Source organism: Syngnathus floridae, chromosome 2, assembly GCF_059516105.1.
Source record: "Syngnathus floridae isolate MCC-2025c chromosome 2, RoL_Sflo_1.0, whole genome shotgun sequence".
Lineage (NCBI taxonomy): Eukaryota > Metazoa > Chordata > Actinopteri > Syngnathiformes > Syngnathidae > Syngnathus > Syngnathus floridae.
The window spans coordinates 6,800,001-6,825,981 of record NC_142414.1 but is presented as its reverse complement, the minus strand read 5'-3'; the positions used below and the strand labels follow the sequence as shown (position 1 = coordinate 6,825,981).

At 42.4% G+C, this 25,981-nt stretch overlaps 1 protein-coding gene and 2 long non-coding RNA genes across 14 annotated transcripts in view; 2 read left to right on the top strand and 1 right to left on the bottom strand.

Annotated features, from left to right (window-relative positions):
• ubr4 (ubiquitin protein ligase E3 component n-recognin 4) overlaps positions 1 to 24,520 on the top strand; it is a 42,177-nt gene extending 17,657 nt beyond the window's left edge. For 3 of the 10 annotated variants that reach the window (XM_088368554.1, XM_088368548.1, XM_088368547.1), the window contains 73 exons: positions 18 to 81; positions 176 to 367; positions 627 to 697; positions 1,009 to 1,201; positions 1,734 to 1,967; positions 2,180 to 2,350; positions 2,467 to 2,649; positions 2,842 to 3,000; positions 3,097 to 3,249; positions 3,338 to 3,565; positions 3,701 to 3,858; positions 3,943 to 4,117; positions 4,248 to 4,449; positions 4,550 to 4,713; positions 4,799 to 5,015; positions 5,164 to 5,380; positions 5,852 to 5,884; positions 6,114 to 6,177; positions 6,285 to 6,419; positions 6,687 to 6,861; positions 6,945 to 7,076; positions 7,188 to 7,309; positions 7,414 to 7,525; positions 7,663 to 7,793; positions 9,087 to 9,264; positions 9,360 to 9,464; positions 9,694 to 9,831; positions 10,614 to 10,782; positions 10,866 to 11,070; positions 11,144 to 11,257; positions 11,528 to 11,737; positions 11,827 to 11,976; positions 12,059 to 12,286; positions 12,369 to 12,447; positions 12,559 to 12,783; positions 12,894 to 13,062; positions 13,251 to 13,395; positions 13,573 to 13,658; positions 13,734 to 13,821; positions 13,910 to 14,103; positions 14,203 to 14,442; positions 14,557 to 14,695; positions 14,817 to 14,942; positions 15,019 to 15,147; positions 15,301 to 15,650; positions 15,827 to 15,917; positions 16,058 to 16,142; positions 16,292 to 16,419; positions 16,668 to 16,798; positions 16,877 to 17,045; positions 17,135 to 17,244; positions 17,401 to 17,542; positions 17,642 to 17,723; positions 17,811 to 17,984; positions 18,119 to 18,240; positions 18,355 to 18,552; positions 18,667 to 18,747; positions 18,845 to 18,932; positions 19,082 to 19,209; positions 19,357 to 19,464; positions 19,543 to 19,659; positions 19,813 to 20,003; positions 20,114 to 20,287; positions 20,372 to 20,471; positions 20,554 to 20,772; positions 20,874 to 20,987; positions 21,064 to 21,206; positions 21,296 to 21,421; positions 21,643 to 21,837; positions 22,367 to 22,591; positions 22,713 to 22,803; positions 23,049 to 23,211; positions 23,437 to 24,520. In XM_088368554.1, coding sequence (XP_088224680.1) covers positions 18 to 81; positions 176 to 367; positions 627 to 697; positions 1,009 to 1,201; positions 1,734 to 1,967; positions 2,180 to 2,350; positions 2,467 to 2,649; positions 2,842 to 3,000; positions 3,097 to 3,249; positions 3,338 to 3,565; positions 3,701 to 3,858; positions 3,943 to 4,117; positions 4,248 to 4,449; positions 4,550 to 4,713; positions 4,799 to 5,015; positions 5,164 to 5,380; positions 5,852 to 5,884; positions 6,114 to 6,177; positions 6,285 to 6,419; positions 6,687 to 6,861; positions 6,945 to 7,076; positions 7,188 to 7,309; positions 7,414 to 7,525; positions 7,663 to 7,793; positions 9,087 to 9,264; positions 9,360 to 9,464; positions 9,694 to 9,831; positions 10,614 to 10,782; positions 10,866 to 11,070; positions 11,144 to 11,257; positions 11,528 to 11,737; positions 11,827 to 11,976; positions 12,059 to 12,286; positions 12,369 to 12,447; positions 12,559 to 12,783; positions 12,894 to 13,062; positions 13,251 to 13,395; positions 13,573 to 13,658; positions 13,734 to 13,821; positions 13,910 to 14,103; positions 14,203 to 14,442; positions 14,557 to 14,695; positions 14,817 to 14,942; positions 15,019 to 15,147; positions 15,301 to 15,650; positions 15,827 to 15,917; positions 16,058 to 16,142; positions 16,292 to 16,419; positions 16,668 to 16,798; positions 16,877 to 17,045; positions 17,135 to 17,244; positions 17,401 to 17,542; positions 17,642 to 17,723; positions 17,811 to 17,984; positions 18,119 to 18,240; positions 18,355 to 18,552; positions 18,667 to 18,747; positions 18,845 to 18,932; positions 19,082 to 19,209; positions 19,357 to 19,464; positions 19,543 to 19,659; positions 19,813 to 20,003; positions 20,114 to 20,287; positions 20,372 to 20,471; positions 20,554 to 20,772; positions 20,874 to 20,987; positions 21,064 to 21,206; positions 21,296 to 21,421; positions 21,643 to 21,837; positions 22,367 to 22,591; positions 22,713 to 22,803; positions 23,049 to 23,211; positions 23,437 to 23,501 — 10,912 coding nt within the window. In that variant the 3' untranslated portion in view covers positions 23,502 to 24,520. The remainder of the gene's footprint in view (positions 1 to 17; positions 82 to 175; positions 368 to 626; positions 698 to 1,008; positions 1,202 to 1,733; positions 1,968 to 2,179; positions 2,351 to 2,466; positions 2,650 to 2,841; positions 3,001 to 3,096; positions 3,250 to 3,337; positions 3,566 to 3,700; positions 3,859 to 3,942; positions 4,118 to 4,247; positions 4,450 to 4,549; positions 4,714 to 4,798; positions 5,016 to 5,163; positions 5,381 to 5,851; positions 5,885 to 6,113; positions 6,178 to 6,284; positions 6,420 to 6,686; positions 6,862 to 6,944; positions 7,077 to 7,187; positions 7,310 to 7,413; positions 7,526 to 7,662; positions 7,794 to 9,086; positions 9,265 to 9,359; positions 9,465 to 9,693; positions 9,832 to 10,613; positions 10,783 to 10,865; positions 11,071 to 11,143; positions 11,258 to 11,527; positions 11,738 to 11,826; positions 11,977 to 12,058; positions 12,287 to 12,368; positions 12,448 to 12,558; positions 12,784 to 12,893; positions 13,063 to 13,250; positions 13,396 to 13,572; positions 13,659 to 13,733; positions 13,822 to 13,909; positions 14,104 to 14,202; positions 14,443 to 14,556; positions 14,696 to 14,816; positions 14,943 to 15,018; positions 15,148 to 15,300; positions 15,651 to 15,826; positions 15,918 to 16,057; positions 16,143 to 16,291; positions 16,420 to 16,667; positions 16,799 to 16,876; positions 17,046 to 17,134; positions 17,245 to 17,400; positions 17,543 to 17,641; positions 17,724 to 17,810; positions 17,985 to 18,118; positions 18,241 to 18,354; positions 18,553 to 18,666; positions 18,748 to 18,844; positions 18,933 to 19,081; positions 19,210 to 19,356; positions 19,465 to 19,542; positions 19,660 to 19,812; positions 20,004 to 20,113; positions 20,288 to 20,371; positions 20,472 to 20,553; positions 20,773 to 20,873; positions 20,988 to 21,063; positions 21,207 to 21,295; positions 21,422 to 21,642; positions 21,838 to 22,366; positions 22,592 to 22,712; positions 22,804 to 23,048; positions 23,212 to 23,436) is intronic. The other 7 variants (XM_088368556.1, XM_088368555.1, XM_088368551.1 and 4 more) reach the window with 5 other exon arrangements.
• The window catches only part of LOC148401417 (uncharacterized), a 5,634-nt gene continuing 1,656 nt past the window's right edge, over positions 22,004 to 25,981 (bottom strand). For 2 of the 3 annotated variants that reach the window (XR_015857070.1, XR_015857071.1), the window contains one exon: positions 24,775 to 25,511. This is a non-coding gene — a long non-coding RNA (uncharacterized LOC148401417). Of the gene's footprint in view, positions 22,117 to 24,774; positions 25,512 to 25,981 lie in introns of those variants that run through there. The other variant, XR_015857072.1, reaches the window with a different exon arrangement.
• The window catches only part of LOC148401418 (uncharacterized), a 2,132-nt gene continuing 1,274 nt past the window's right edge, over positions 25,124 to 25,981 (top strand). The window contains exons 1-2 of the long non-coding RNA XR_015857073.1: positions 25,124 to 25,571; positions 25,974 to 25,981. The exon at positions 25,974 to 25,981 is cut by the window's right edge and continues 477 nt beyond it. This is a non-coding gene — a long non-coding RNA (uncharacterized LOC148401418). The remainder of the gene's footprint in view (positions 25,572 to 25,973) is intronic.

The following is a 25,981-nucleotide window of genomic DNA, read 5'->3' as shown; positions in this document are numbered from 1 at the left end:
TTTTTTCCTCTTTGTAGCAAAAAGTACTTAACACAAAAGAATGTTGTGGAAAAAGTGAGCACAAACACATCCCAAGGAAAGGTATGTTTTTTTTTTCCTTTTTTCCAATACTAGCGCATCCTCGCTTGGCTTTAGAATTAATCAAAGTCATTAATTTGTACTCCTTTGATTTTAGCATGCCAGCATGTTGGAATGCTCCTGTCACATCATCTCCTACCTTGCTGATGTGATGAATGCCTTGAGACAAAGCAATGGTCAAGGTAGCTCGACATTACTCGTGGAGGGCGAAGAGAAGGCCATGGAGGTGGACTCGGACTGGGTGGAGGAGCTAGCTGTAGAGGAAGATGATTCCCAAGCAGAAGATTCTGTGAGACTTTATTTTTATGTGCATGCCTTTCTCAAAAGGGGACATAATTGGCTTCATGTCACAGTACTTACAAGCTCAAATGTTCTGCGAATTATTAGTAATGTACATCGGAAAAAGCTGATTAATGTCCATTGTTGCCGCACTTTAGGAAAACACTTGTTAGTCTGCTCCTGTTCATAAATATCTACACATGAAAACTGATCAATTGACGCACTTTCCAGTGGTAATGTGTATAATACAATTTGTCATTAACTCACAGGATGAAGACTCTCTCTGCAACAAACTCTGTACCTTCACCATAACTCAGAAAGAATTCATGAACCAGCACTGGTAAAGAAAAGTTCATTAGTTATTTAATGCTGCATGATTCTGCTTTTAATTTGCAGATGGTTCAAAATTTGTCCACACTGTTTCTTACACTTGAAAGGGATTTATCCCATAAAAACCTACTCTGTCAACACAGAGATAATGCCTTGAAGCAATTCTTAGTGTTGTGATTACATAAATTATAGTCTGTAATGAAGGAAAGAAGATTTGACACAAGCGTCATAAAAGGATCAGCAACAGCCGGTGTTACAAAGGCATAACTATGAACGCAAGTGGCATTGTCAGGACTAAAAGTGTCGCATTTCATTTTATAGGTACCACTGTCACACCTGTAAGATGGTAGATGGGGTAGGTGTATGCACTGTATGCGCCAAGGTCTGTCATAAAGACCATGAGATCTCCTATGCCAAATACGGCTCGTTCTTCTGTGACTGCGGTGCCAAAGAGGATGGCAGCTGCCAGGTGAGACCGAATACCTCAGGTCATCATGGGAAGAGAACAACAGCGGTAACTTTGGCTTGCAAGTCATTCCACCATTGACTTCCATCCAGTCATTTCATTTGGTCAGGGCTCTATAGCTAGTCCGCACATGCCCAGTAATAGTTGACAGAAATCATGTTGCATTGCATAGTTCATGTACAAGAGGCCAGTTTTCCTAGTTAATCCTAACTGACTGCTTTGGTGTAGTTTGCATGCAACCACATCAACCACATGTTATGTTTCAGTAGCAAAGTATATGATTATTGCATTATTTGTTTCAGTATTTCTAATGTAGCTACTTGTAAAATCTGAAAGTGATGGTGTAATATACTTGCATGCCACATTTTAATTGGTTATTGTGCCAATGTTTCCAGTCCTGTTATTCTTTGATTCAGTAAAGATAGCCTTTCTTTAGTAAAATAATCCTTGGCATTTTTAGGAAGCGATATTCAGAGAAACAATTTTCTCCAAATTTTAAAAGTAGATAATGTGATGGATTATGTTGGTGTTTGCCCTTTCGCCTTTCTCACTTGTTCATATTGTGTTGCGTCACCAACAGGCATTGGTGAAGCGCAGCCCAAGCAGTGGCATGGGATCCACTCTTAAGGAGTCTTCAGCCTTCCAGAGCGAACTGCGCATGCCCGAGAACGCAAGCCGCCACCAGAATGCCTCGCCTTCTGAAAAAGGCAAAGTGACGATTTGCGATGGCAAGCCCGGCGATGAGGAAAGACCAAAGAAGAGCAGTGTGTGCAAGAGTATTGAGGGCTGCCAGGAAGAGCTGCTTTCACAAGTGGTGAGGAAAATAATGGACTAGCTGGATTTATCACCAATGAACTTTTTTTAATCTGATGGCTTGCTTGATTACGTTGATGGTGTTTCAGAAATCAATGTTGGTAGTTTGGTTGTGCAATTCCATTTTAGACAGATGGGCAACTACTGCAGAGCGTGTGAACAAACAATAAATGGTCAATTTTACATGTAGTCCTCTTTGATGTCTTCCAACAGAATGCATCGTCTACTGCTTCCGTCATATTGGAGATGCTCATGTTTCTAATGGAAGCCATTCAGAATAATTTCCAGCAGGCATCGGCTGTAGGGAGCAGCAGCCGGGCACAGCAAGCCCTCAATGAGCTTCATACTCAGGACAAAAGTGTGGATATGACAGATCAGCTAATGGTAGGATCATCTCTTTTGGTATTTTTGTTGTTGTTGTGATGTTTCTTTTGTGAGCGTCAGTCATTGATATCACATGATGTGCTCTTCAGTTTCTCATTGTCCCACTTTGTGTTCAGGTACCCACTCTTGGCTCTCAGGAAGGGGCTTTTGAGAATGTGAGGATGAACTATAGTGGCGACCAGGGCCAAACAATCCGCCAGCTTATTAGTGCTCATGTGCTGAGACGTGTTGCCATGTGTGTTCTGTCATCACCTCATGGCCGTCGACAACACCTTGCAGTCAGCCATGAAAAGGGAAAGGTGAGCCTCATTAGTGGTAGACTTCAGCAGGCTTTAACTGCTTATGATGGATGATTATTTCTTATGATGAATTCTCACATATAGTTTAACACTAACATAGCTGTTCTGAATGCATGAGTAGCATTTAATAAATAAAACATTCCAAAGTCTTTCAGCATGCATACTTAATAGTGTGATTTGTGTCTATCGCAGATAACGGTTTTGCAGCTGTCCACCCTTTTGAAGCAAGCTGACTCAAGCAAGAGAAAGCTGACACTCACCCGTCTGGCCTCTGCCCCAGTCCCTTTCACTGTCCTCAGTCTCACAGGCAACCCTTGTAATGAAGATTACTTGGCTGTGTGTGGCCTCAAGGTAGGTTAAGCACAATAATTATCTCCATACATCATATTCATTCAAGTAAGGGGAACAAACCAAAAGGTTGATGGGCTCTCATTTGCTCTCTCTCAGGACTGCCATGTGCTCACCTTCAGCAGCACAGGCTCTGTGTCTGACCATCTGGTGCTGCACCCACAACTTGCAACTGGAAACTTCATCATCAAAGCCATTTGGTTGCCAGGCTCCCAAACAGAGCTAGCAATCATCACTGCTGATTTTGTTAAGGTACATATGACAAGAAAAATATATGTACCGGAACCTCCAAGGCACATTAAGATTAAAATGTTTTGTATTTGATGCCCCCCCCTCCCAGATTTACGACTTGTCTGTTGATGCTTTGAGCCCCATGTACTACTTCCTACTCCCAAGTTCTAAGATTCGTGATGCTACCTTCCTTTTCAACGAAGAGGGAAAGAACATCATTGTCATAATGTCTTCAGCGGGTTACATATATACCCAGGTCATGGATGAATCCAGCAGTGCTCAACATGGCCCTTTTTATGTCACAAATGTCTTAGAGATAAGCCATGAAGACTTGAAGGTAAGACAACTAAGATGTTCAAAAGCCAAAGATACTTATAGTGGACGTTTGCCATTCTCAAACTTCTAGCAAGACTTAAATGTAGGCTCACTTCATGAATGATCTTTGTTTTTGTCTTTATTTTTTTTATTTTAGGATAGCAACGGTCAGGTTGCTGGAGGAGGGGTGTCGGTCTACTACTCCCATGTGCTACAATTGCTTTTCTTCAGCTACAGCCAGGGAAAATCCTTTGCTGCCACAGTGAGTCGCAGCACCACTGATGTTCAGCAACTCTTCCCCATCAATGTCAAAGGGTATGGCTACTTTATCCACGAATTACAATTTTTCTGTTGTTTGAGCAAGGAAAGTGGTGTTGACTAGTTGTTGCCCCTTTGTAGTTCCAATGGCAGCAGCAGTAAAATGTCACCAGCCCTTTGCCAGTGGTCCGAAGTCATGAACCACCCAGGGCTAGTCTGTTGTGTGCAACAGACAACAGGCATTCCACTGGTTATTATGGTTAAGCCTGACACTTTCCTCATTCAAGAAATTAAAACTCTGCCTGCCAAAGCCAAGGTAAGGGCCACTGGAACACGTGCTTTACTAATGGGGTAAATAGTACCGTATGTCAGTAGATAGCTGTCAAAATCACCTCCTGGCTTAATTAATCTATTTCCAAATTTTTCTTTGTTTTCTCTGCTTCTAGATTCAAGACATGGTGGCAATTCGACACACTGCCAGTAATGAGCAACAGCGCACAACCATGATTCTTCTCTGCGAAGACGGAAGCCTGCGAATCTACATGGCCAATGTGGACAACACCTCGTACTGGCTACAGCCCTCACTACAACCCAGCTGTGGCATCAATATCATGAAGCCTGTGCGTAAGCGCAAAGCCGCTGCGACCGGTGAGTGTGTACAATTATTTTATCTATACCAGAGTAAGGCAGTCACGTTCTTCAAAATTTAATCTACATTTATATTCATAAATTGTGTATGTGTCCTTAGCAACCCGAACCTCCAGTCAGGTGACATTCCCAGTAGATTTCTTTGAACACAACCAGCAGCTGACAGAGGTGGAGTTTGGAGGCAATGATTTGCTGCAGGTCTACAACGGACAGCAGATTAAACACAGACTCAACTCTACTGGGATGTATGTGGCTAATACAAAGGTAGGCTGTGTGAGTCCAAGATATGCTATCATCCGGGAAAGAATTAAGATACAAGTTTTCACTCCCCCCCCTCCCCCCCACTTAGCCTGGGGGATTTACAGTGGAAGCAGTCAACAGCAACAGTTCAATGGTGATGACAGGCATGCGTGTGCAGGTCGGCACTCAAGCAATTGAGAGAGCCCCCTCCTATGTGGAGGTTTTTGGTCGCACCATGCAGATAAATCTTACAAGGGCACGCTGGTTTGACTTTCCTTTCACCAGAGAAGAGGCACTACAGGCTGACAAGAAGCTGTCCATTTTCAGTAAGCGCATTACTGCAATTTCTCTTATAACTTGCATGTGATTTGAGAAGTTGATTAGGTGTGTTTGTGTGGGAGGGGGGCGTACTCCAAACCTGTAATTGCTTTATTTGCAGACTTACATTCTATTTGACTTCCTTTGTCATGTCAGTTGGTGCATCGGTTGACCCGGCTGGAGTCACCATGTTGGATTCAATCAAAATCTATGGCAAAACAAAAGAACAGTTTGGTTGGCCTGAGGAACCGCCAGAGGACTTCTCGTCCACCTCTGTAAACAATGTCTGCAGTCCCAACCTTAACCAGGCCGGTGGCACTGCTGATGCAGATGTCGTCACACCATCTACAACCAATGGTACAGTGCTGGAGAGGTACGGCTTTCAATTTATTAGATTGTATATTTTGTTTATGAGTCAATCAAATTGATGTATTTCCTGTTTGGTTTAGGCCTAGTTTTATCTCTACTTTGAAGACGGCCTGTAACCATTTAATCAAACAATGGCAATATTCATTTTTAATTTATATCAATTTTTATAATCAAGGCTTATTTGACAAAGGTTTTTTTGCTTGTATGGTATTTTTTGCCCAAATTATTTAGTAGCTGTAATAATGGTTATGTACCATGTACATTTTCCATTTGGCTTTCCATGAGTCTAACCTTTAGCTTTTTTTATGTATTGGTGGTGGGCTTTTTCTTTCAGTAAGTTTGTGCATGGCTACAGCCGTCATCTTTTTGCATGCTTTATTTGTTTTTACCAGTCATTTAATTTCACTCGTTTCTTTCTGTGATCCTCACACTTTTTTGTTCTTTTTTCTTTTGCTCCCAATTATACAATAAAAAGTTGTGAAACTGAGTCCTTATCCACCTTGGACCGGTTAGTAACAGCCCTTTCTCTGCTTGTTTTGTTGTATGTTTTCGTGCATGTGTGCCTGTTTGTATGTCTATGCCTGAGACTATGAAAATGCCACACTGGCCATCTTTTTCTGTTAACATTCTTGCAGTGTGATATACCTTTTGAAATTTAGAGTAGTTTGACTTGTGCACTTGAATTTTTGGGTGAACTCAAAACTAGTGGTGGAGCTGACTTTTGCCTTTAATTGCAGGCTAGTGGTCAGTGCTCTTGAAGCGCTGGAAAGCTGCTTTGCTGTCGGTTCCTCTAATGAAAAGGTACATCAAGTAGGATTTGGAATGCCATATTACAGTAGTGAAACACTGAAATGAAACTTCACCATACCTCTCTTTGAATTGCCTTAATCACAAATGACTGTATGCAGGAAAAAAACAAGTCTGCTGCACTAGAGCTGGCCACTCTGCTCCTATCAATGCCAACTCCAGCAGGTGTGCAGCATCAGACAAAGGGACTTCTTGCCAGCCTTCACACCAGTCGTACTGCTTATCACAACCACAAGGTAGAGGAAACATCGTGATCAACGTGTTCAAAGATTTGTTGCTTAAAGCGTTAAATCACTGTTACATTGAAGCTGTTAGTCTGCCTGTCTGACAAATTTACATTATATTTGCAATAAGTTAACAGATTTTCCTAACGCAAAGTAACGGGGTTTTTTTTCATGTTGAGCTTGACAGAAAATTATATCTCTGCTTAGGGATAGTGGTTGGCAATCTCTGACATGCTGAAATAAAGTAGTAAGCCTCTAGCTTTTCTCTGTGCTCCCCAGGATCAGTCCCTGCTGAGTAATGCGGTGCAATGTCTGAACAGCTGCACTCGCGAGGGCAAAGAACTTGACCCTGATGTGTTCCAAAGGCTTGTGATCACTGCTCGCTCCATTGCAATCATGAGGCCCAATAATTTGGTGCATTTCACAGAATCCAAGTTACTTCCACTTGACACTGGTGAGAGGCAATTAAATTGATGCTCCAGTTGCACAAGTATTTTATGAGTATATGGAAAAATTACTTGTTTTGTATTTATCCAGACATGACAGATGATGGGCAAAAGTATGTGGAAGGCGAAAGCCATTATTTCATCACACAACTAATGAGTAACTTTTGGAAGCTACACTCCTTGAAACCTAAGAATGCTTTTCTTGCTCCTGCATGCCTGCCCGGTAAGTGCACCATTTATCTGTGAGGGGCAGCAAGTTGTATTTTTTAGCATTTAAAACAATAAGCAATGGGCAACCCAATCTATGGTTGTGTATCTTCCTCTGCCTCCAAAGGACTCACTCATGTGGAGGCAACAGTAAATGCCCTGGTGGACATCATCCATGCATATTGCACCTGTGAGCTCGATTACATCAATGTGGCCTCCAAAATCTACATGCAAATGTTGCTCTGCCCTGTAAGTACATGACCAAGTTAATATTATTCTCGCTCTCACTGTGTGTGACAAAAAAAAAAAAAAAGAAAAGAAAGAAAGAAAAAAATATATACATTTGATTTCAGGACACAGCAGTGAGCTTTGCTTGTAAGCAGGCACTGATCAGAGTGCTTCGACCACGAAATAAGCGTCGCCATGTTACCCTCCCATCTCCTCCACGCTCCAACACACCCATAGGTTTGTTTTCACAAGCTTTATGTAATGATGTATGGATATATTACAAAATACTGTCAGATCAGAAAAAAAATTCTTTGCCGTAAAAATTTCTGGGTGTTTTTTTTTTCATTTATTTATTTATTTATTTATTTTATCAGGGGACAAAGATGATGATGACGATGATGATGCAGAAGACAAAATGCAATCATCTGTGCTTACTAGTGGAGAAGAGGTTAGACCGGAGAGTCAGGAGCAAAATGAAGTGGATCATGGCGACTTTGAGATGGTGGTGAGAAAATGTATTGATTTATTCTGACGATTACCGTAATTGCCGGACTATAAGGCGCACAGGATTATAAGACGCACCAGCTAAAATTCAGGGATATTTCAGTTTTTTTCTTACATAAGCCGCATCGGTCTATAAGCCGCACGTGCACACGAGTTTTTTACAAAGAAAGACAGTACATAGAAAGCCTTTATAACGTTTTAATAACATACTTGAACATGTCTTTCTAAACATTGCCTGTGACGCAGCAGTAGTACCGCAGCAACGCGGAAGTGTGCACGTGAGTTATTAGCAAAGAAAGACTGGACACAGAAAGTTTTTTTAAAGCTTTAATAACATACCTTAACATTTCTTTCCAAACACTGCCTGTGACGCAGCAGTAATACCACAGCAACACGGAAGTAACACAGCAAAGTCACTGAGACGCGGCGGTAACACAGCAGCAACACGGTAGCACAGCACTAACAGGGCTGGTTAAAAAAAAACATACCAGTAAAAGTAAAAAAAGAGCCGTCTTCATCTTCCTCCTGTGCACTGAAGCCATCGAAGTCTTCCTCCTTAGTGTCCGATTGGAATAGCGTTAGATATCCTTCGCCTCACACTTTCTCAGTCTCTCTTTCGTCGTCGGTTTTATGCATTTCTTCGAGTGTGAAAAGGGTCTGTTCATGCTAATCTTATTCATGCACAAAGCGCTAAATTACATTAAACTAGCGAGCGACACGTATAGCTTAAAAGGGGCATCATATGCATTTCTTTTGTCCCCTGTAATGACGGTTTGTGTATAAAAGCTTCCTGTCTTTGTGTGAATGCGGGTGTGTGCGTGATGCGCGAAATGTAAACACAAACTGGCACGTCTTCTTCGGCGCATTATCTCTTCTTCGTCTGTCTCGCTCTTGCTTCCTGCTAGAGCGCCCCCTGGAGACCGGAGGCCATAAAAATCCATAAGTACGCTCCAGAGTAGACACAAGATAATGTCAGCAACATCGACTGCCTTTGGCTTAAAAGCGGCATCATATGCATTTCTTTTGTCCCCCATGAAGACGGTTTGTGTATAAAGGCTTCCTTTCAGTAATGTCCGTCTTGATCGCGTTCTGCGTGATGCGCGAAATGTAAACACAAACTAGCGCGTCTTCTTTGGCGCATTATCTCTTCTTCGCCTGTCTCGCTCTTGCTTAATGCGAGAGCGCCCCCTGGAGGCCGTAAAAATCCATAAGTGCGCCGCCGTTTAAGGTTCAAAGTAACCTTCTGAATAAAATGTTATATAATGTAATAATGTTCACTGTTTGCATTCTTCAGTCAGAATCAATGGTCCTAGAGACATCAGAGAATCTAAACAATGGAAATCCATCCCCCCTGGAAGCATTGCTGGCTGGAGCTGAGGGTTTCCCCCCCATGCTTGACATCCCTCCCGATGCTGATGATGAAACAATGGTAGAGCTAGCGATTGCGCTCAGCCTTCAGCAGGATCAACAAGGTTAGTAGGGGAAAAAAAAGGTTTGGAAGATTGATTTCAGTTTATTTGGCTTGTAGTGTAAATATTCATGGGTATCTTTTATGTAATATTTTTAGGGAGTAGTAGCAGTGCCCTTGGCCTTCAGAGCCTTGGTCTGTCTGGTCAAGCCCCAAGCTCCTCGTCACTGGATGCGGGCACACTGTCAGACACCACTGCATCAGGTAATAGGAATACCTTTTGTGGTGTCTGCACATTTCAGTTTCTAGATTGGCAAATGTTGATTGATTGTGGTGGTCTGACACGAGTAGCCTAATTTTAAGAAAGCTTTTGGAGTGTTTGACTCTGTGATAGATGCTTTGGATTGTTATGACTTAAGGTATGGATTCTTCTTGTACCCTGGCCCAGATGACTGCAGTTTATTTGCTATTACAACTATTGGTATGATTTCAGCCCCAGCATCTGATGACGAAGGCAGTACTGCTGCTACTGATGGCTCCACACTTCGGACCTCCCCAGCTGAGCATGGCGGCAGTGTGGGCTCCGAGAGTGGAGGTTCTGCTATCGATTCTGTTGCAGGGGAGCACAGTGGTGGGTGTTTGATTATAGGGGAGAACTACATATGTGTAATTTCTAAACCATACTTAGGTTCAGAGGTTGAAAAGATGTTCACATTTTGTAGTGTGCTTAAATGTAAAAATCCAGATACTTGTAAATGATTGTAAATGAATGAAAATGATTGATAAGGTAATACTGATAGTGCTCCCAGTCAGTTGAGAAAAAAAAAGTAGCTGGCTTTGGGCCATGCTTTTATACGATAAAAGCAATGTGGACCCCCCAGCTTGGCTCCCACTGTGAACTCACTAACGCTTCAACTTCATTTACATAGCTCCTGAAACAAAAGGATGTATACCTCGTGGTGTATGAATCCGTAGTAGATTTCTCAGGGGAGCAAGAGAGCAGCCATATGCTTTATCAGATTGGCAGGTGGTTGAGAGTTTATTCCCTATTGTTGCAGTGTCTTTCAACTGAAAAGATGGACCTTACTTGTATGTATTTTTTAAGATGGGCAATCTTAATCAGTGTGTTTTTTAGACTGGGACAAGGCACAAAGCATTTCAAGCAGTCAAAATTGTTTGTCTTCATTTATTATTTACTTTTTTATGCTTTTCAATTCCAAAGAGGTAAAAGATTAAAATTAAAGGAGTAGAAACTGTTTTCAAAATTAGGGAGAATATAGTGCTCAGAAAATAATCAGAAAAATAAAATCTTCAGGAAGTATAAAATCAGATGCCTTGAAATCTTAAGTATATTGACAATACAATCCCATCAATGCTTAAATGTATGTTTTTTGCTTCCTTTTCTCTCGGCAGTGTCAGGACGCAGCAGTGCTTATGGGGATACAACAGTGGAGGGCCAGCCTGCAGGTCCAGGCAGTGTTAGCTCCAGCACTGGTGCAATCAGCACCACCACAGCCCAACAAGAAGGTGAAGGCTCAGAGGGAGAAGGAGAGACTGAGGGAGACATCCACAGAAGCAACAGGTCAGATCTCAACAGTCTGGTCTAAACTCTTTGTTGGTCAACTTGTATATACTGACAAAATTTGACTCTTACTTTGTCAATAGGCTTCACATGGTTCGTCTTATGTTACTGGAACGCTTGCTGCAGCAACTCTCTCAGCTCCACAACGTTGGTGGCGTTCAAGCCATTCCATACATGCAAGTTATCCTTATGCTGACCTCTGACCTTGACGGGGAGGATGAAAAGGATAAGGGTGCCTTGGATGATCTGCTTGCGCAGCTTATTGCAGAGCTCGCCATGCATAAGAAGGTAATTGCGGTCTATTCATAACAAATCATCTTACATGTGCTTGTTTAGCTCAACCTGCCTCTTCTCGCTGTAGGATGTTTCAAAAAAGAATGATCGCTGCCCTATGAATGAAGTACACTTGGTCATCATGAGACTGCTCAGCGTTTTCATGTCTCGAACCAAATCCGGTTCTAAATCTTCCTCTGAGGTACATTATTATTGAAGGGTTCTTAAAAAATACTTGGAACATTAAAAAAAATCTCATGGCACACCACTAAGCAAATGTCACAAAATTATAAACTCACCAAATTGTGTGGTGTGTACGTGCGTGGCATGACTTATTCTGTGTTATGAATAACAACAGGTGGATACACAAGTTCATTTTTTAAAAATAATTTTTTTGGGGGTCAAATTAATTTTGTATAAACCCTTGTTTCTGCGAGTGACTCATGCTGTTTGCTAAATTTGTTTCTTCCAGTCATCTTCACTGATTTCCAATGCTACAGCGTCTGCCTTGCTCAGCCTGGGTGCCATTGACTACTGTCTCCATGTGCTCAAATCCCTTCTGGAGTTCTGGAAGAGCCAGCAGGGTGAAGAAGAACCTGTGACCACGAGCCAACTCCTTCGCCCGCACACATCTTCCTCTCCGCCAGACATGAGCCCCTTTTTCCTCCGCCAGTATGTCAAGGTATATGTCCTGAAATCAGGTGACAGCATGTCATATAGACTAAAAGTGACAAGGAAGTGTAGAACTAACTGAGTTGCTTTTGTGATTAGGGACATGCAGCCGATGTGTTTGAAGCCTATTCGCAGCTGCTCACTGAAATGGTGCTCCGACTGCCCTATCAAATCAAAAAGATAGTTGACACCAACCCACGCATCCCACCTCCTGTCTTTGATCATTCCTGGTTCTACTATCTGTCTGAAGTAAGATTCTGGCATACTTGTGTCATTTTCTGTTTCAGAAAATTGTAAAAAGAGAATCAAAAATGATCATCTCTCTTTCCAGTATTTGATGATCCAACAGACCCCATTTGTCAGGAGGCAAGTTAGAAAGCTGCTGCTGTTTATCTGCGGCTCCAAGGAAAAGTATCGTCAGCTGCGGGATCTGCACACTCTTGATTCTCACGTGCGCAGCATCAAAAAGCTTCTCGAGGAACAGGGTGTCTTCCTCCGGGCGGGTATTGTTACAGCTTCATCTGGCTCAGCGCTGCAGTATGACACACTCATCAACCTGGTGAGTGTAATTTGGTGCATGCTGACAGCATTTTTTATGGTTTTGGTGCTCGCCAACATTACCTTTGTTTCTGGCAATGCAGATGGAGCATCTGAAAGCTTGTGCTGAAATTGCAACTCAGAGGACAATCAATTGGCAGAAGTTCTGTGTGAAAGATGACTGTAAGTAAATTCCGATTCCCTTTTTTTATTTATTAATAGAAGTGTAAGAACTTTACTGGTGTCTTTATCATCGTGACTCTCCTTTCCCATGTACTTTTTTCTTCTCTGCAGCTGTGTTGTACTTCCTGCTTCAAGTCAGCTTCCTTGTAGACGAGGGTGTTTCCCCAGTCCTTTTGCAATTGCTCTCGTGTGCGCTGTGTGGCAGTAAGGTGCTGGCCAACTCCTCCTCACTCTCAGGGGGGTCAAGCAGCGGACAGGGAGGAACTTCGCAGTCCTCTCAGAGCAAGTCCTCTAGTAAAAAGAGTAAAAAAGAAGATAAAGAGAAGGACAAAGAGGGTGAGGCAATGGTGCAAGCCTTGTTGTGTACAGATGAGTTATTCTTTAGTTGCAGATGATGGATGCTATTGAATGGAATGTGGGCTTTTTTGTCTGTGTCCTGATCATAGGGGATGGCGTTGGGAGCCAGGAGGATCAGTTGTGCATGGCTTTGGTCAGTCAGCTCAACAAGTTTGCAGACAAGGAGACACTCATCCAGTTTTTGCGCTGCTTCCTGCTTGAGTCCAACTCATCAGCGGTGCGCTGGCAAGCCCACTGCTTGGCATTACATATCTACAGGTACTCTCTTTTTTTTTTTTTTTTTTTCCAAGTACATTTTTACGTTTAGGCTTAGCGCAGTCCAACACTCAAAATCATATTCATGCAATAACAGGAACAGTGTATACTAAAAAGAGAATAGGTGCTTAATCCTTCAAATATTATTGAATATGTCATTATAATCCCCAAATGTATGCATTTCTCACTAGGAACTCAAGTAAATCTCAGCAGGAGTTGCTATTGGAGCTCACTTGGGCCATCTGGCCAGAGCTTCCAGCATATGGCCGCAAAGCTGCACAGTTTGTTGACCTTCTCGGGTACTTCTCACTCAAGACCCCGCAGACAGAGAAAAAAGTAAATAACACAGACTTAAGAATCTCTATTCTGTATTGTCATTTGAGTGGAATGAATTTTTGTTGTTATCCTTTGACAGTTATTTGGTTGCTTCTTGTTTGCCATAAGTACTAACCACACATGACAATTGTACTCGGTTATTCATGAACCTCATTGGTTTGTTTCCTTTTCTTTTAGCTGAAGGAGTATTCCCAGAAGGCTGTTGAAATCCTGAGAACACAGAACCATATCCTGACAAATCACCCAAACTCCAACATCTACAAGTATGTTTAATGAGCCATGCTGCCTGTTGTTTGTACTGCTGATTTGTGGACATTCATTTCTGCTTTCTTTTACAGCACTCTGTCAGGTCTGGTGGAGTTTGATGGCTTTTACCTGGAAAGTGACCCCTGCTTGGTGTGTAATAATCCAGAGGTTCCCTTTTCGGTATGTATAGCAATATCTTAATCGACTCCGGAAAAAAAATATTAATCCTAAACATTGTTAAAAATATTTTTTTCTATTTGCCCTAAAGAATATCAAACTGTCATCTATCAAAGTGGACACCCGCTACACCACCACACAACAGGTTGTCAAGCTTATTGGCAGCCATACCATTAGCAAGGTTACTGTAAAGATCGGCGACCTCAAACGCACCAAAATGGTCCGGACTATCAACCTCTACTACAACAACAGGACTGTGCAAGCTATTGTGGAGCTGAAGAACAAGTGTGTTTTAATTTTCTTTTCTTTTTTTTTTTTCCTTCCATCCTGGCTTACTTTCCCCTGGGTCAGAATGCACAAAATGTTAATGTTTGTCATTTTCAGGCCTGCTCGTTGGCATAAAGCCAAGAAAGTTCAACTGACCCCAGGTCAAACGGAAGTAAAAATTGACCTGCCCTTACCCATTGTCGCATCCAACCTGATGATTGAGTTCTCTGACTTTTATGAGAACTACCAAGCCTCCACTGAGACACTGCAGTGCCCACGATGCAGTGCCTCTGTGCCTGCCAATCCTGGAGTGTGTGGCAATTGTGGTGAGAATGTCTATCAGTGCCACAAGTGCAGGTCAGCAACACACTTCCTTAGCCAATTTAACAGTACAGGTACTCACTCAACTATGACAAAGTTGTACATCATATTTAAATATGATGCCATGTTTTATTTTTTTTTTCAAAACAGGTCTATCAACTATGATGAAAAGGACCCCTTCCTGTGCAATGCCTGCGGTTTCTGCAAATATGCCAGATTTGACTTCATGCTTTATGCCAAACCATGCTGTGCTGTGGATCCTATTGAGAATGAAGAAGACAGGAAAAAAGCAAGCAACTGTTTATTCATACTTCAAAACTTTATTTGAAGTTCTATTGCTCAAAAGTTCATTTGCTCTCTAAAGACTATGTATGACCATGTATTTTAAAACTTATTTTTACTCCTTGCAGGCTGTGACAAACATCAACACCCTTCTGGAAAAAGCTGATCGTGTCTATCACCAGCTCATGGGTCATCGGCCCCAGCTGGAGAGCCTTTTGTCTAAAGTCAATGAGGCGGCACCAGAAAAGCCCCAGGTAAGGCTTGGAGTGTATTTATTATGCAGTGAATGTTGCAGAATTTGAAACACGGGTGACAACCTTCCTTCCACAGGATGACACCGGAGCTGCTGCAGGTCTTGGAACATCTTCTGCCAATGTGAACAGATACATTCAGCAGCTGGCTCAGGAATACAGTGGAGACTGCAAAACATCATTTGACGAACTCTCCAAAATTATACAGGTTAGAAACTAAGGACCTGTGGCCTCTCCACATGCTGGAGCATTTTCATGATTATCTTTCTATTTACAAAAATTATGGGTCTGGTGTTTAACACCCCCCCCCCCCCCCCCCCCCCCTCTCTCTCTCTCTTTCTCGCTACACACGCACACACAGAAAGTGCTGGCATCTCGCAAAGAGCTGCTTGAGTATGATCTTCAGCAGCGTGAGGCTGCCACCAAATCCTCCCGAAGCAGCAGCAGCCACCAGCCGACCTTTACGGCCAGCCAGTACCGTGCCCTCTCTGTGCTGGGCTGTGGCCACACCTCCTCCAACAAGTGTTACGGCTGTGCCTCAGCAGTCACAGGTCATTGTATCACTCTACTGCGTGCGCTGGCCACCAACCCGGCCCTCCGGCAGATCCTTGTCCTTCAGGGGCTCATCCGTGAGCTTTTTGAGTACAACTTGCGACGCGGTACTGCAGCCATGAGAGAGGAAGTACGCCAGCTAATTTGTTTACTTACCAGGTACAGTGCTGCTCTAGATCCTATTGTAGTTAAATATAACATGTTTTTAGTGCACGACCCTTAACCTGACACTCATGGCTTGTTTGATGAAACCATATAAACTTCATTTGATCATTTGTCCGTTTTGTAGCAGTTCTGTTCAAGTAATCATTTGTTTCTTATTATTGCATTTTTAGAGATCACCCAGAAGCCACGCAGCAGATGAATGACCTTATTATTGCCAAAGTTTCGGCAGCACTCAAAGGTCACTGGGCCAATCCTGACCTGGTATGTGTGATTCTCATCTGCTTGTTCAAAGCCATGCATCCGTGTCTTTCTTTTGTGTACAGTATTGAAGCAGTGATACATTTATTACAGCACAAACACTACTGGGGCAGTGTAAATTTGACAATGTGTTTTTTTAACAGGTTAGTAATCTGCAGTATGAAATGCTGCTGTTAACTGACTCAATTTCAAAAGAGGGAGGATGCTGGGAGTTACGGCTGCGCTGTGGTAAGTGGCTGTATTAGCAAATAGATTTGAGTCCTATTTATGCATAAATATTAGGTCAGCACTCACCTACCTTGCAGTCAACATCTTTTATACCATTTCTAATCTAGAATGTCTAATTGTGTGTTTTTTCTGTGCTCCCCCCCCTGCAGCCCTTAGTCTTTTTCTCATGTCAGTTAACATTAAGACGCCTGTCGTTGTGGAGAACATCACTCTCATGTGCCTAAAAATCCTGCAGAAGCTGATCAAACCCCCTGCCCCCACCAGCAAGAAGAACAAGGTGGATATTGCGTGTTGAGGCTTTGCATTTGCTTTGGGGTTCAATTTAATATGTGCTGATTAGGATACTGGGATGCAACTAGCTGAAAAGTTGGTGTAAAACCAAGTAGAAAACTCAGTTTGCAAGATGTATCATTACGGCAATTGCACAATATTAAAAAAAAAAAAAAAAAGTCATTTCAAAGTATGTCAACTCTTGAAGTACTTTTTGATCAGGTCAGGTCCTAACCAACTATCTGTTGTTTAAAGGATGCTGCCACTGAATCCCTGACCACCGTTAGGCCCTACAGTAATGAAATCCACGCTCAAGCCCAAATGTGGCTCAAGAAAGATCCCAAAGCGTCATATGAGACCTGGAAAAAATGCCTCCCTGCAAGATGTAAGTATTCAAGTAGTGCAAACGTGTCATTGTAGATGAGTACTCATTTTTCTCTGAAATGATCCTGCCAACTTATGGGCATGACAGGCCATGAGATGGTAACAAAGCCACAGGGGAAGGGTGAACTGCGGAAGCAATATCTTATGGAGAAGTATGTGTGGAAATGGAAGCAGTATATGAGATCCAGAAAAGGTGAAATCCTTTTCCCTCGCCTGCTCAGGCTGAGCCACAACAATTGGCTCCGGCAGGTAAAGATGTGCAAATGATTATGTCTCGTGAGATTCAGAAATACACTCTCATTAGAAATCAGTTGACATAAGTGTTTGTCATGCTGCAGGTCCTTTTCACGCCCGCTACTCAAGCTGCAAGACAGGCAGCATGTACAATTGTGGAGGCTCTCACGACAATCCCCAGCCGCAAACAACAAGTCTTGGGCCTGCTCACCAGGTAACACTTAATGAAGAATGAAAGTGGCATATGTATTAAATTAGGGTCAACAATTCTAAAATCACTCTTTAATGGGCAGTGATGAAGCCAACTGTACTTTAACAAATCAATTTTACACAGTCAAGTGCAAATGTGCGTTTTTTATGTGTCGGTCAGTTATCTGGATGAGCTGAGTTTGGCTGGAGAGTGTGCAGCAGAGTACCTTGGTCTTTACCAAAAGCTCATCAAACCAACACACTGGAAGGTTTATCTGGCTGCACGTGGGGTCCTTCCCTACATCGGCAATCTCATCACCAAGGTAAAGTGATCTGTAACTGGCTTAAACTGTTTAAAAGGTGCCTTTAAAAGTGTGTCATGTAATTATTTCAATGTCATTGTGCGTAATTGCCTCTGATAGGAAATAGCCAACCTGCTGGCCCTGGAGGAGGCGACGCTGAGCACAGACTTGCAGCAAGGCTATGCACTCAAGAGCTTCACTGGTATACATTTTTGAAGCACATGTCAGCAAAGATTGGAAGTGTTCTTTATCAACAAACATTTGATAAAATTGTGTTATGTCATGGCAGGTTTGCTGTCATCATTTGTGGAGGTGGAGTCCATTAAGCGTCATTTTAAGAGCCGTCTGGTCGGCACAGTGCTGAATGGTTATCTGTGTCTGAGAAAGCTGGTGGTGCAGCGCACCAAACTCATTGATGAGACTCAGGACATGCTGCTGGAGATGCTGGAGGACATGACCACAGGTCAGCAGAAGTGGAATCCTAACTACTGCTTTTGCAGCATGCAGCAGAGTCTGGCAATGTTTGTTGGAGCTTAGCGATGTTTTCCACAGTTGACATGATACGCACGAAGTCTAACCATCTTGCGCTGTTTATAGGTACTGAGTCTGAAACGAAGGCTTTCATGGCAGTGTGCATAGAGACTGCGAAGAGATACAATTTGGATGACTACAGAACACCTGTTTTCATTTTTGAGAGACTGTGTAGCATCATTTATCCTGTAAGTTAGCTCTATGCCTGATTTATTTCGCTTAGAGATCTAGTTTACAGAATAATTACTTGACCGTGACAGTGTGAGTCTTAATGTTATTCCTTTCACCTTTTTCTTTTTAAGGAGGAGAACGAGGTGACAGAGTTCTTTGTAACCCTGGAAAAAGACCCTCAACAGGAGGATTTCTTGCAAGGTCGCATGCCTGGAAACCCTTACAGTTGTAACGAGGCTGGCATTGGCCCCCTTATGAGGGACATTAAGAACAAGATCTGCCAAGACTGCGACCTGGTGGCACTCCTTGAAGACGATAGTGGCATGGAGGTAATCTGAATCTGTATTTTGATTGCCATTTCAAAATGTCCTTCTCCTACTGCGCACTTCCTATTGTCGTCAAGTCATTGCAAGAAACACATTCCATGTCTTTGCTTTCCTCAGCTTCTGGTGAACAACAAAATCATTAGCTTGGATCTGTCTGTCGCTGAAGTCTACAAGAAGGTGTGGTGCCCAACAAATGAGGTAAAGTTAAAGGCAAAACACTAATAATTACTGCGGCTTCCAAAGTATATTTGAAATAAATGAATGGTCCAGTTGACATTGCTCCCTCTTTTCCAAGGGCGAACCAATGAGAATCATTTATCGAATGAGAGGTCTCTTGGGAGATGCGACAGAGGAGTTCATTGAATCGCTGGACTCAACCACAGGTTCTATTATTTGTTTATCGTCTCCCACACTGTTTATAGTCTGTCAAGTCTGCCAGTCTTTCTTTGTGTGTCTATTGATTTTATTGCACAATAAAGTTAAAAACACAAAAATACATTTTAAAAAAGGTCACATAATGATCTTTGTCCAGATGAGGAGGAGGATGAGGAGGAGGTGTACAAGATGGCAGGAGTCATGGCACAGTGTGGCGGACTGGAGTGTATGCTCAATCGGCTGTCAGGAATCAAAGATTTTAAACAGGGACGTCATCTGCTCACGGTAAGACGGTGGCGTTGGGTTAATGATGTTGCGCAACAGTTATATGATTACAATATGCGTAATAACCATAATATAAAGAATCATCGTGCATGTGCAGAGAAAAATATGATTGTATTCCTAATTCAAAGATGAATTGTATCTTTTTAGGTTTTACTGAAGTTGTTCAGTTATTGTGTAAAAGTGAAAGTAAACCGGCAACAGCTAGTCAAACCAGAGATGAACACGCTCAATGTCATGCTCGGAACTCTAAATCTGGTGAGTGACATATGTCCTTGTATTTCACACAATATTGAGGAACAACTTTTAATATGTTCTCTTCCTTTTCCTTCTCAGGCTTTAGTGGCTGAACAGGAGAGTAAGGACAGTGGCGGGGCCTCCATAGCAGAGCAAGTTCTGAGCATCATGGAGATCATTCTGGATGAAGCTAATGCAGAGATTTCAGAGGACAAGGTAGGACCGCCAAAGCCACATGACCACTCAAAGAGCACAGACTGTCACCAATGCCAAATAGGACTAGGAAGCTGCACTCTAACAAGCACAAATCCCCTCTAACTCCTTTGAAAGGGTTAAAAAGATCTTTATAATCTGTCATTGTTTTTCCAGGGTAACTTGTTGCTGACTGGCGACAAGGATCAGCTTGTCATGTTGCTGGACCAGATCAATACTCCGTTTGTGCGCTCCAACCCCAGCGTGCTGCAGGGTCTGCTTCGCATCATCCCATACTTGTCATTTGGGGAACTGGAGAAGATGAGGATCTTGGTTGAGCGCTTCAAGCCATGTTGCAGCTTTGACAAGTGGGTATTACTGTGTGTGGTATTAAAAGTGCTGACCTATACTCTCAATGTCTTAATGATAGGCCTACATTGATTTGACACATACCACTATGAAACTTTTTTATTTTCAGGTATGACGAGGATCATAGCGCCGATGACAAAGTGTTTCTGGATTGCTTCTGTAAAATCGCTGCTGGAATAAAAAATAACAGTAATGGCCATCAGCTGAAAGATCTTATTCTTCAAAAGGGAATCACCCAAAATGCACTGGACTACATGAAGAAACATATCCCAAATGCAAAAAAGTACGGGACTTATCCTTCCAAGCGTTTGATAAAGGCATAGAAAAGTGTCTCCTTTGTCTGAAGTTTCATCTTTTTTCTTGTCAGTCTGGATGCCGACATCTGGAAGAGGTTCCTCTCTCGACCTGCGCTGCCCTTCATTCTAAGATTGCTCCGTGGTTTGGCTACTCAGCATCCTCCCACACAGGTACATAATGCTCACATGAAATGTAGTGTATTAATAAAGTCAGGATTCATAACATGAAAGGAAAAACCTTTGTCATGTTCAGGTGCTGATAGGCACTGATTCAATTACCAGCCTGCACAAGCTGGAGCAGGTTTCCAGCGATGAAGGTATTGGTACGCTAGCAGAGAACCTTCTGGAAGCACTGAGGGAGCACAGCGACGTCAACCTAAAGATAGAAGCGGCACGCAGGGAGACCAGAGCTGAGAAGAAGCGAATGGCCATGGCTATGAGACAAAAGGCTCTGGGAACACTGGGCATGACGGTACACTTGCTTTTGCACATGAATGTTTTTTTTGTTTCTGTTTACTTCTGTCACTAACAAGCTTGAACAAGTAACATGCAATGTGTGCATTTGCCTTTCAGACAAATGAGAAGGGTCAGGTGGTGACAAAGACTTCACTGTTGAAACAAATGGAGGAACTGATAGAGGAGCCAGGCTTGACTTGTTGTATCTGTAGAGAAGGTTACAAATTTCAGGTAGGCTACAACAAGGCACACATTATTGGTGTTTCAGTGAGGTACAGCGACTTGACAGGTATGGTTTTCATTCCAGCCCACCAAGGTCCTGGGTATTTACACTTTCACAAAACGGGTGTCATTGGAGGAATTTGAGAACAAGCCTCGCAAGCAGCAGGGCTACAGCACTGTGTCGCACTTTAACATTGTCCACTACGACTGCCATCTGGCAGCTGTCAGGTAGCAGCCACTTTGCTTCTTAAGAAGACATCAAACACGAAGTGTTATGGTCTTTATTTTAATTCTTATTTCTTTTACCTTTACTGCAGGTTGGCCCGTGGGCGAGAAGAGTGGGAAAGCGCCGCTCTTCAGAACGCCAACACCAAGTGCAATGGACTTCTTCCTGTTTGGGGGCCGCATGTGCCAGAATCGGCGTTTGCCACATGCCTAGCACGGTAAACACATATCACAGAAAAAACAGCATAAAATGTCCTCCCTAGATTTGAATAATTCTAATCTCTGAAGAGAATGCACAGGGGAGAACCTGCTGGCTCCCAATTTCTCCTTTTCTTTTTAGGAGGTATTACCTCCCAAAAACTATGTCTAATGAATGCTGTGATAGAAATACCAGCCTTAAAGATTGAATTTTGACCCCTATTTTTTCTGTGCCACACAGACACAACACATATCTGCAGGAGTGCACAGGCCAGCGAGAGCCCACGTACCAACTCAACATTCATGACACCAAACTGCTCTTCCTTCGCTTTGCTACCGAACAATCATTCAGCGTGGACACAGGAGGAGGCGGCCGAGAGAGCAACATCCATCTCATCCCCTACATCATCCACACTGTGCTCTATGTGCTCAACACGTATGTACTGCATCCTGGCAATCTTATAATTGAAAATTGGCCATCATAGCGTACAAAATTATCATCTTGGACCGTGAGGCAAGACCAAAGGTGAAAACCTTTTGCAGAGGCACTTGGGTTGTGTTAACTGGCTAAAGCTAACTGTATGTAAATTAATAATTAAAAAGCAGTATATTTTGGCTCACCGTAGCCATGACGAGAACCTCAGGTGGATGCACACTGTTGACACTGTGCTTGCAACTGACTCCATCTTAGCCACTTTTCAGGGTGTATCTACACCTGTAAAAAATAAAACCACATTGCGGAAGCTAACATGACTGTAAATCCACCAAAACGTTGCAGAAGTTAAAAACTACAAAGACAACCGTATGTAAATAAATCACTGAGCAGTTTTTTTTTTTTTGAATAGTTTGCCAAAATTCTATATGTCTGAACCAAAGTTACAAGTCAGACTACTTCTACAAGAAACTTTCTGCCAAAGTCTGCTGCTTATACAGTGTATATTGGTATCCCTTCGCTAACCCTGCAGGACACGGGCTACCTCCCGAGAGGAGAAGAACCTGCAAACTTTCCAGGAGCAGCTGTGTGAGAAATGGGTGGAGAGCTCGTACGAGGTAGAAGGACCGCACTACTACACCATCCTGGCCATGCACATCATGCCGCCCGAGCGCTGGATGACCTCACGGATTTACTTCCTCCGGAGACTCCTGGTCAATGCACACGCCCGCAAGGTGTCGGCAAGCAGCGCCAACAAGTACGACCTCTGTGAATTTTTTTGCGTTTATTTATTAATTCATGTATTTATTTAAGTGCATGCGAGTTGAAATGAGATCCCCTCATCTTTTCTCTCTTCCCTCTCTTCTACCCTTCCTCAGACTGACAGATAAAGCACCAAAGGAATATGCGGTCTATCGCTCACCCCTTCTCTTCTGGGGCCTGGTGGATCTTGTCTATGACATGTTCAGGGTAATGTCTGAAAACTTCTGAGTTTAGTTTGTTCCGGGGACATGCGTGTAACTTAAGATCACTCATTTCTCAAATCAACTTTCCTCTTTGAAATGAATGGAAATGCCGCAGGCCTTGTCTGTGTTGTCTTTATTGGGGTTGGTCAGGCCACATCAGTTAGTACTATAATATTTAACGCAATGTTGTTTTTATTTAGAAAAACACAATTACAAACTAACTTCTTTCTCTGCCTTTCGGCTCTCTAGAAAGTTCCCACCAGCAACACAGAGGGCGGCTGGTCCTTCTCGCTTGCCGAGTACGTGCGTCACAACGACATGCCCATCTATGAGGCCTCGGAGCGCGTGCTCAGGGCTTTCCAGGATGAACTCATGCCTGCTGAATCCTTGGCAGAGTTCTTTGATGTTGTAGGTCAGTATACACAGAATGAAAGAGGCCTCATGTTGAAAAGATTTATCATAATTCCAACAAAAGTAACTGACAATACTCCTACCATGCTAATTTGGGCTCACGAAGGCAGCACTTGGTGTAAAACATTTGAGCAACGATATCTTAAAACATGACAACTGATGCTCACACTTGTTCCTTAAAGAAAAAAAGGTAAAAAACAAAAATGACCAACTTCTCATGTTTCAGGTCTCCTCTCCGAAATCCCCGATCCAGACCTCTTCCTGCAGGATTTGTTGAACTCTTTACCCTGATGGGTAGTTGGATCCACCCATACACCAATTCCCAATCCAAACTGCATCACAACTGCTCTTGGAACAGCCACCAAATAAACACTTTTCCCTCTGTGCACAGTGTATACGCCATGCTTCAGCTACCTATCCATGACATCTTCACACCCACCATGACATCTTCAATTGATAGTAATCTTTTAATACACCAAGATGCGTTGGGCACACAACTAATTCCACACAAAGCAAACACAGATGATGAGGCGCTGGAATGTCCGTTGGAGGGATATCAGTCTGACGACATGATGAGCGTGGCATTCTATTTCACCTTGTTTTGCTTTTGTTTCTTATTTAAGGTTTTGGTCAGCGTGTTTTAAAATGGCAGCGAAAGCCTCACATGCTAACTTGTCCTCCTTTGGTCATCATGTATGGTTCTAACTGGAATTTGAGTGAAAGATGCCGTTTTTGTTTTGTGTGTGTATGAGCAAAATTTCTTTTATCGATTTGGCAAGCAACAGCAAGACAAAGGGGGGAAAAACAAGGAACGTATTTATAGTAAGTTTTATTTTCATCCTTGACACTATGCCTTGGTCACCTTAACCTTTTGTATAGAGTTTATCTGTTGCAGTGATATTTTAGATCTCCTGTTGCAATACATAATAAAGCAAATTACATTATATCCCTAAATACTTTATTCATTTGTTTTCACTTCAAGGGTTTTGCATTGGATTCCTTTTTCTTTTTTTTTTTATAAATTATTGCTTCAATGATAACTGTCTCCCCCTCGCCCCCCCTCCAAAAAAAAAAAAAAAAATCAAGAAAAAAAGGTGGCAATAGAACTGCTCTTTGTGGCCAGGAACGTGCAGCTGAGTTTTACGCTCACCAACCTTGAGCAAAAGTAGTGGCGTTAGCCAGCTGAAAGCATGGTGTGGACTTGACTCACTTTATTGTTCATTCGCCTGCTGCTACGATTGTTCAAATGTTGCTGAATGTCTGCTTTTTGAATTAGCCCTATGATTAATAAAGTTGATATATGGTTATGATGACTTGTCAGAATTTTTTTGCAAACAATTTTGGCATGATCCAATGTTCATCAGGATGTGCACTGACACCATTAACCCCTTTTGCCAAGTATGAGGGGTTCAAGGTTTTTTGTTTTTTTACTATATAATCCTCATATTTGCTGCACTTTGTACATGGTCCCTTTAACAAGTTATTACTTGAACACATCGGGCCATTATAGTAGCGAAAACAATAACCAAACCAATATATTGAGGGAGAAGGTCTTTTACTTAGTTTCAGCACGCTTCATCACATGTACAGCCGAGCGCCCTCTGCTGTCCAAAGGTACATGCAGCATTCACACAAAGTATTGATGATAGGCAAATCGCTTTTATCATTACATCGTGGACATTATTCTTGCTTACAGCCGTAAGTGTATCGAAGTCGCAGCGTTAAAACTCTTTACTGAAGCTCACTCCCTACCACAGTGCATTTATTTCTAATTTCATGGACATTTCAAACATCATTTGTACAATACAATATTAACGCAATAAAGATCCTTTGTACAAAGGACTATGGCGTTTTCTCCACAACATACCTTGACAACGTGGTCTTTCTGAGAACACTTTCAAGAAATATTAAGGCCTCTGGTGTATTAAAAAAAAAGAAAGTCCCAGTTTTGGACCATTTTTGAGTTAAACCCCCCAATTAAAAAAAGTTTAACAATAAAAAAATGCGCAATTTGCGCGGCTTTTAACGAAACCCAATGTTGAAGAGTCCATCGGTCACTGGCAGCACAGTGGGGTGACATCATCGGTGGGCGAGGGGAACGCGCGCATGGCCTCCCTGGACGATTTGGTGAAGCCGTTGTGAAAAATGAGGGCTTTCTTCAGGGCAAAAAAGGACACTGTTTTGTCCCACGCATCTGAGCTCGAGCCGGACATTCCTCCACTTAGTTGCCTCTGCAGGGACGAGCGCATTCTTGCTGCTTTGTTTGTGCACTTCCTCTCCATCAGCATCACCCTGCACATGCTGCAGATAGGGCACACTTTAGAAAAGTAAATCCAGTGCAATAAAGCCAGGCCTTCCATGGTGATGTACTAATTCCATCTAAATCAGGAAATTCAATTGGTTGATTTATACATTATTGAAGTACTTGTTTTAATATTGCTTGTTCTGCCTCAAACGCGTTGTTTGATTAAATCTTTTTCACTTAGTAATGAAAATTAATCAATTCGTTTGTTTGTTCGTTTGTTCAGTTGTTCGTACACATTTATTGATTCAGTCATTCAGTTATATCCCGAACCGCTCATCCTCACAAGAGTCATTATTAATAGATAAATCTGTCCAAGAGGGATCAAGAGAATGTTGATTATTTTAAAACCACAATGTTTCAATGTTATAGTTTGCGAATAAGTTCCTAAAATAATTCTTACTTCATTATTACATAAGTTTGCTTAGTAATTTTAAGGTTGTTTTTTTTAATGCCTGCAGAAAATCAA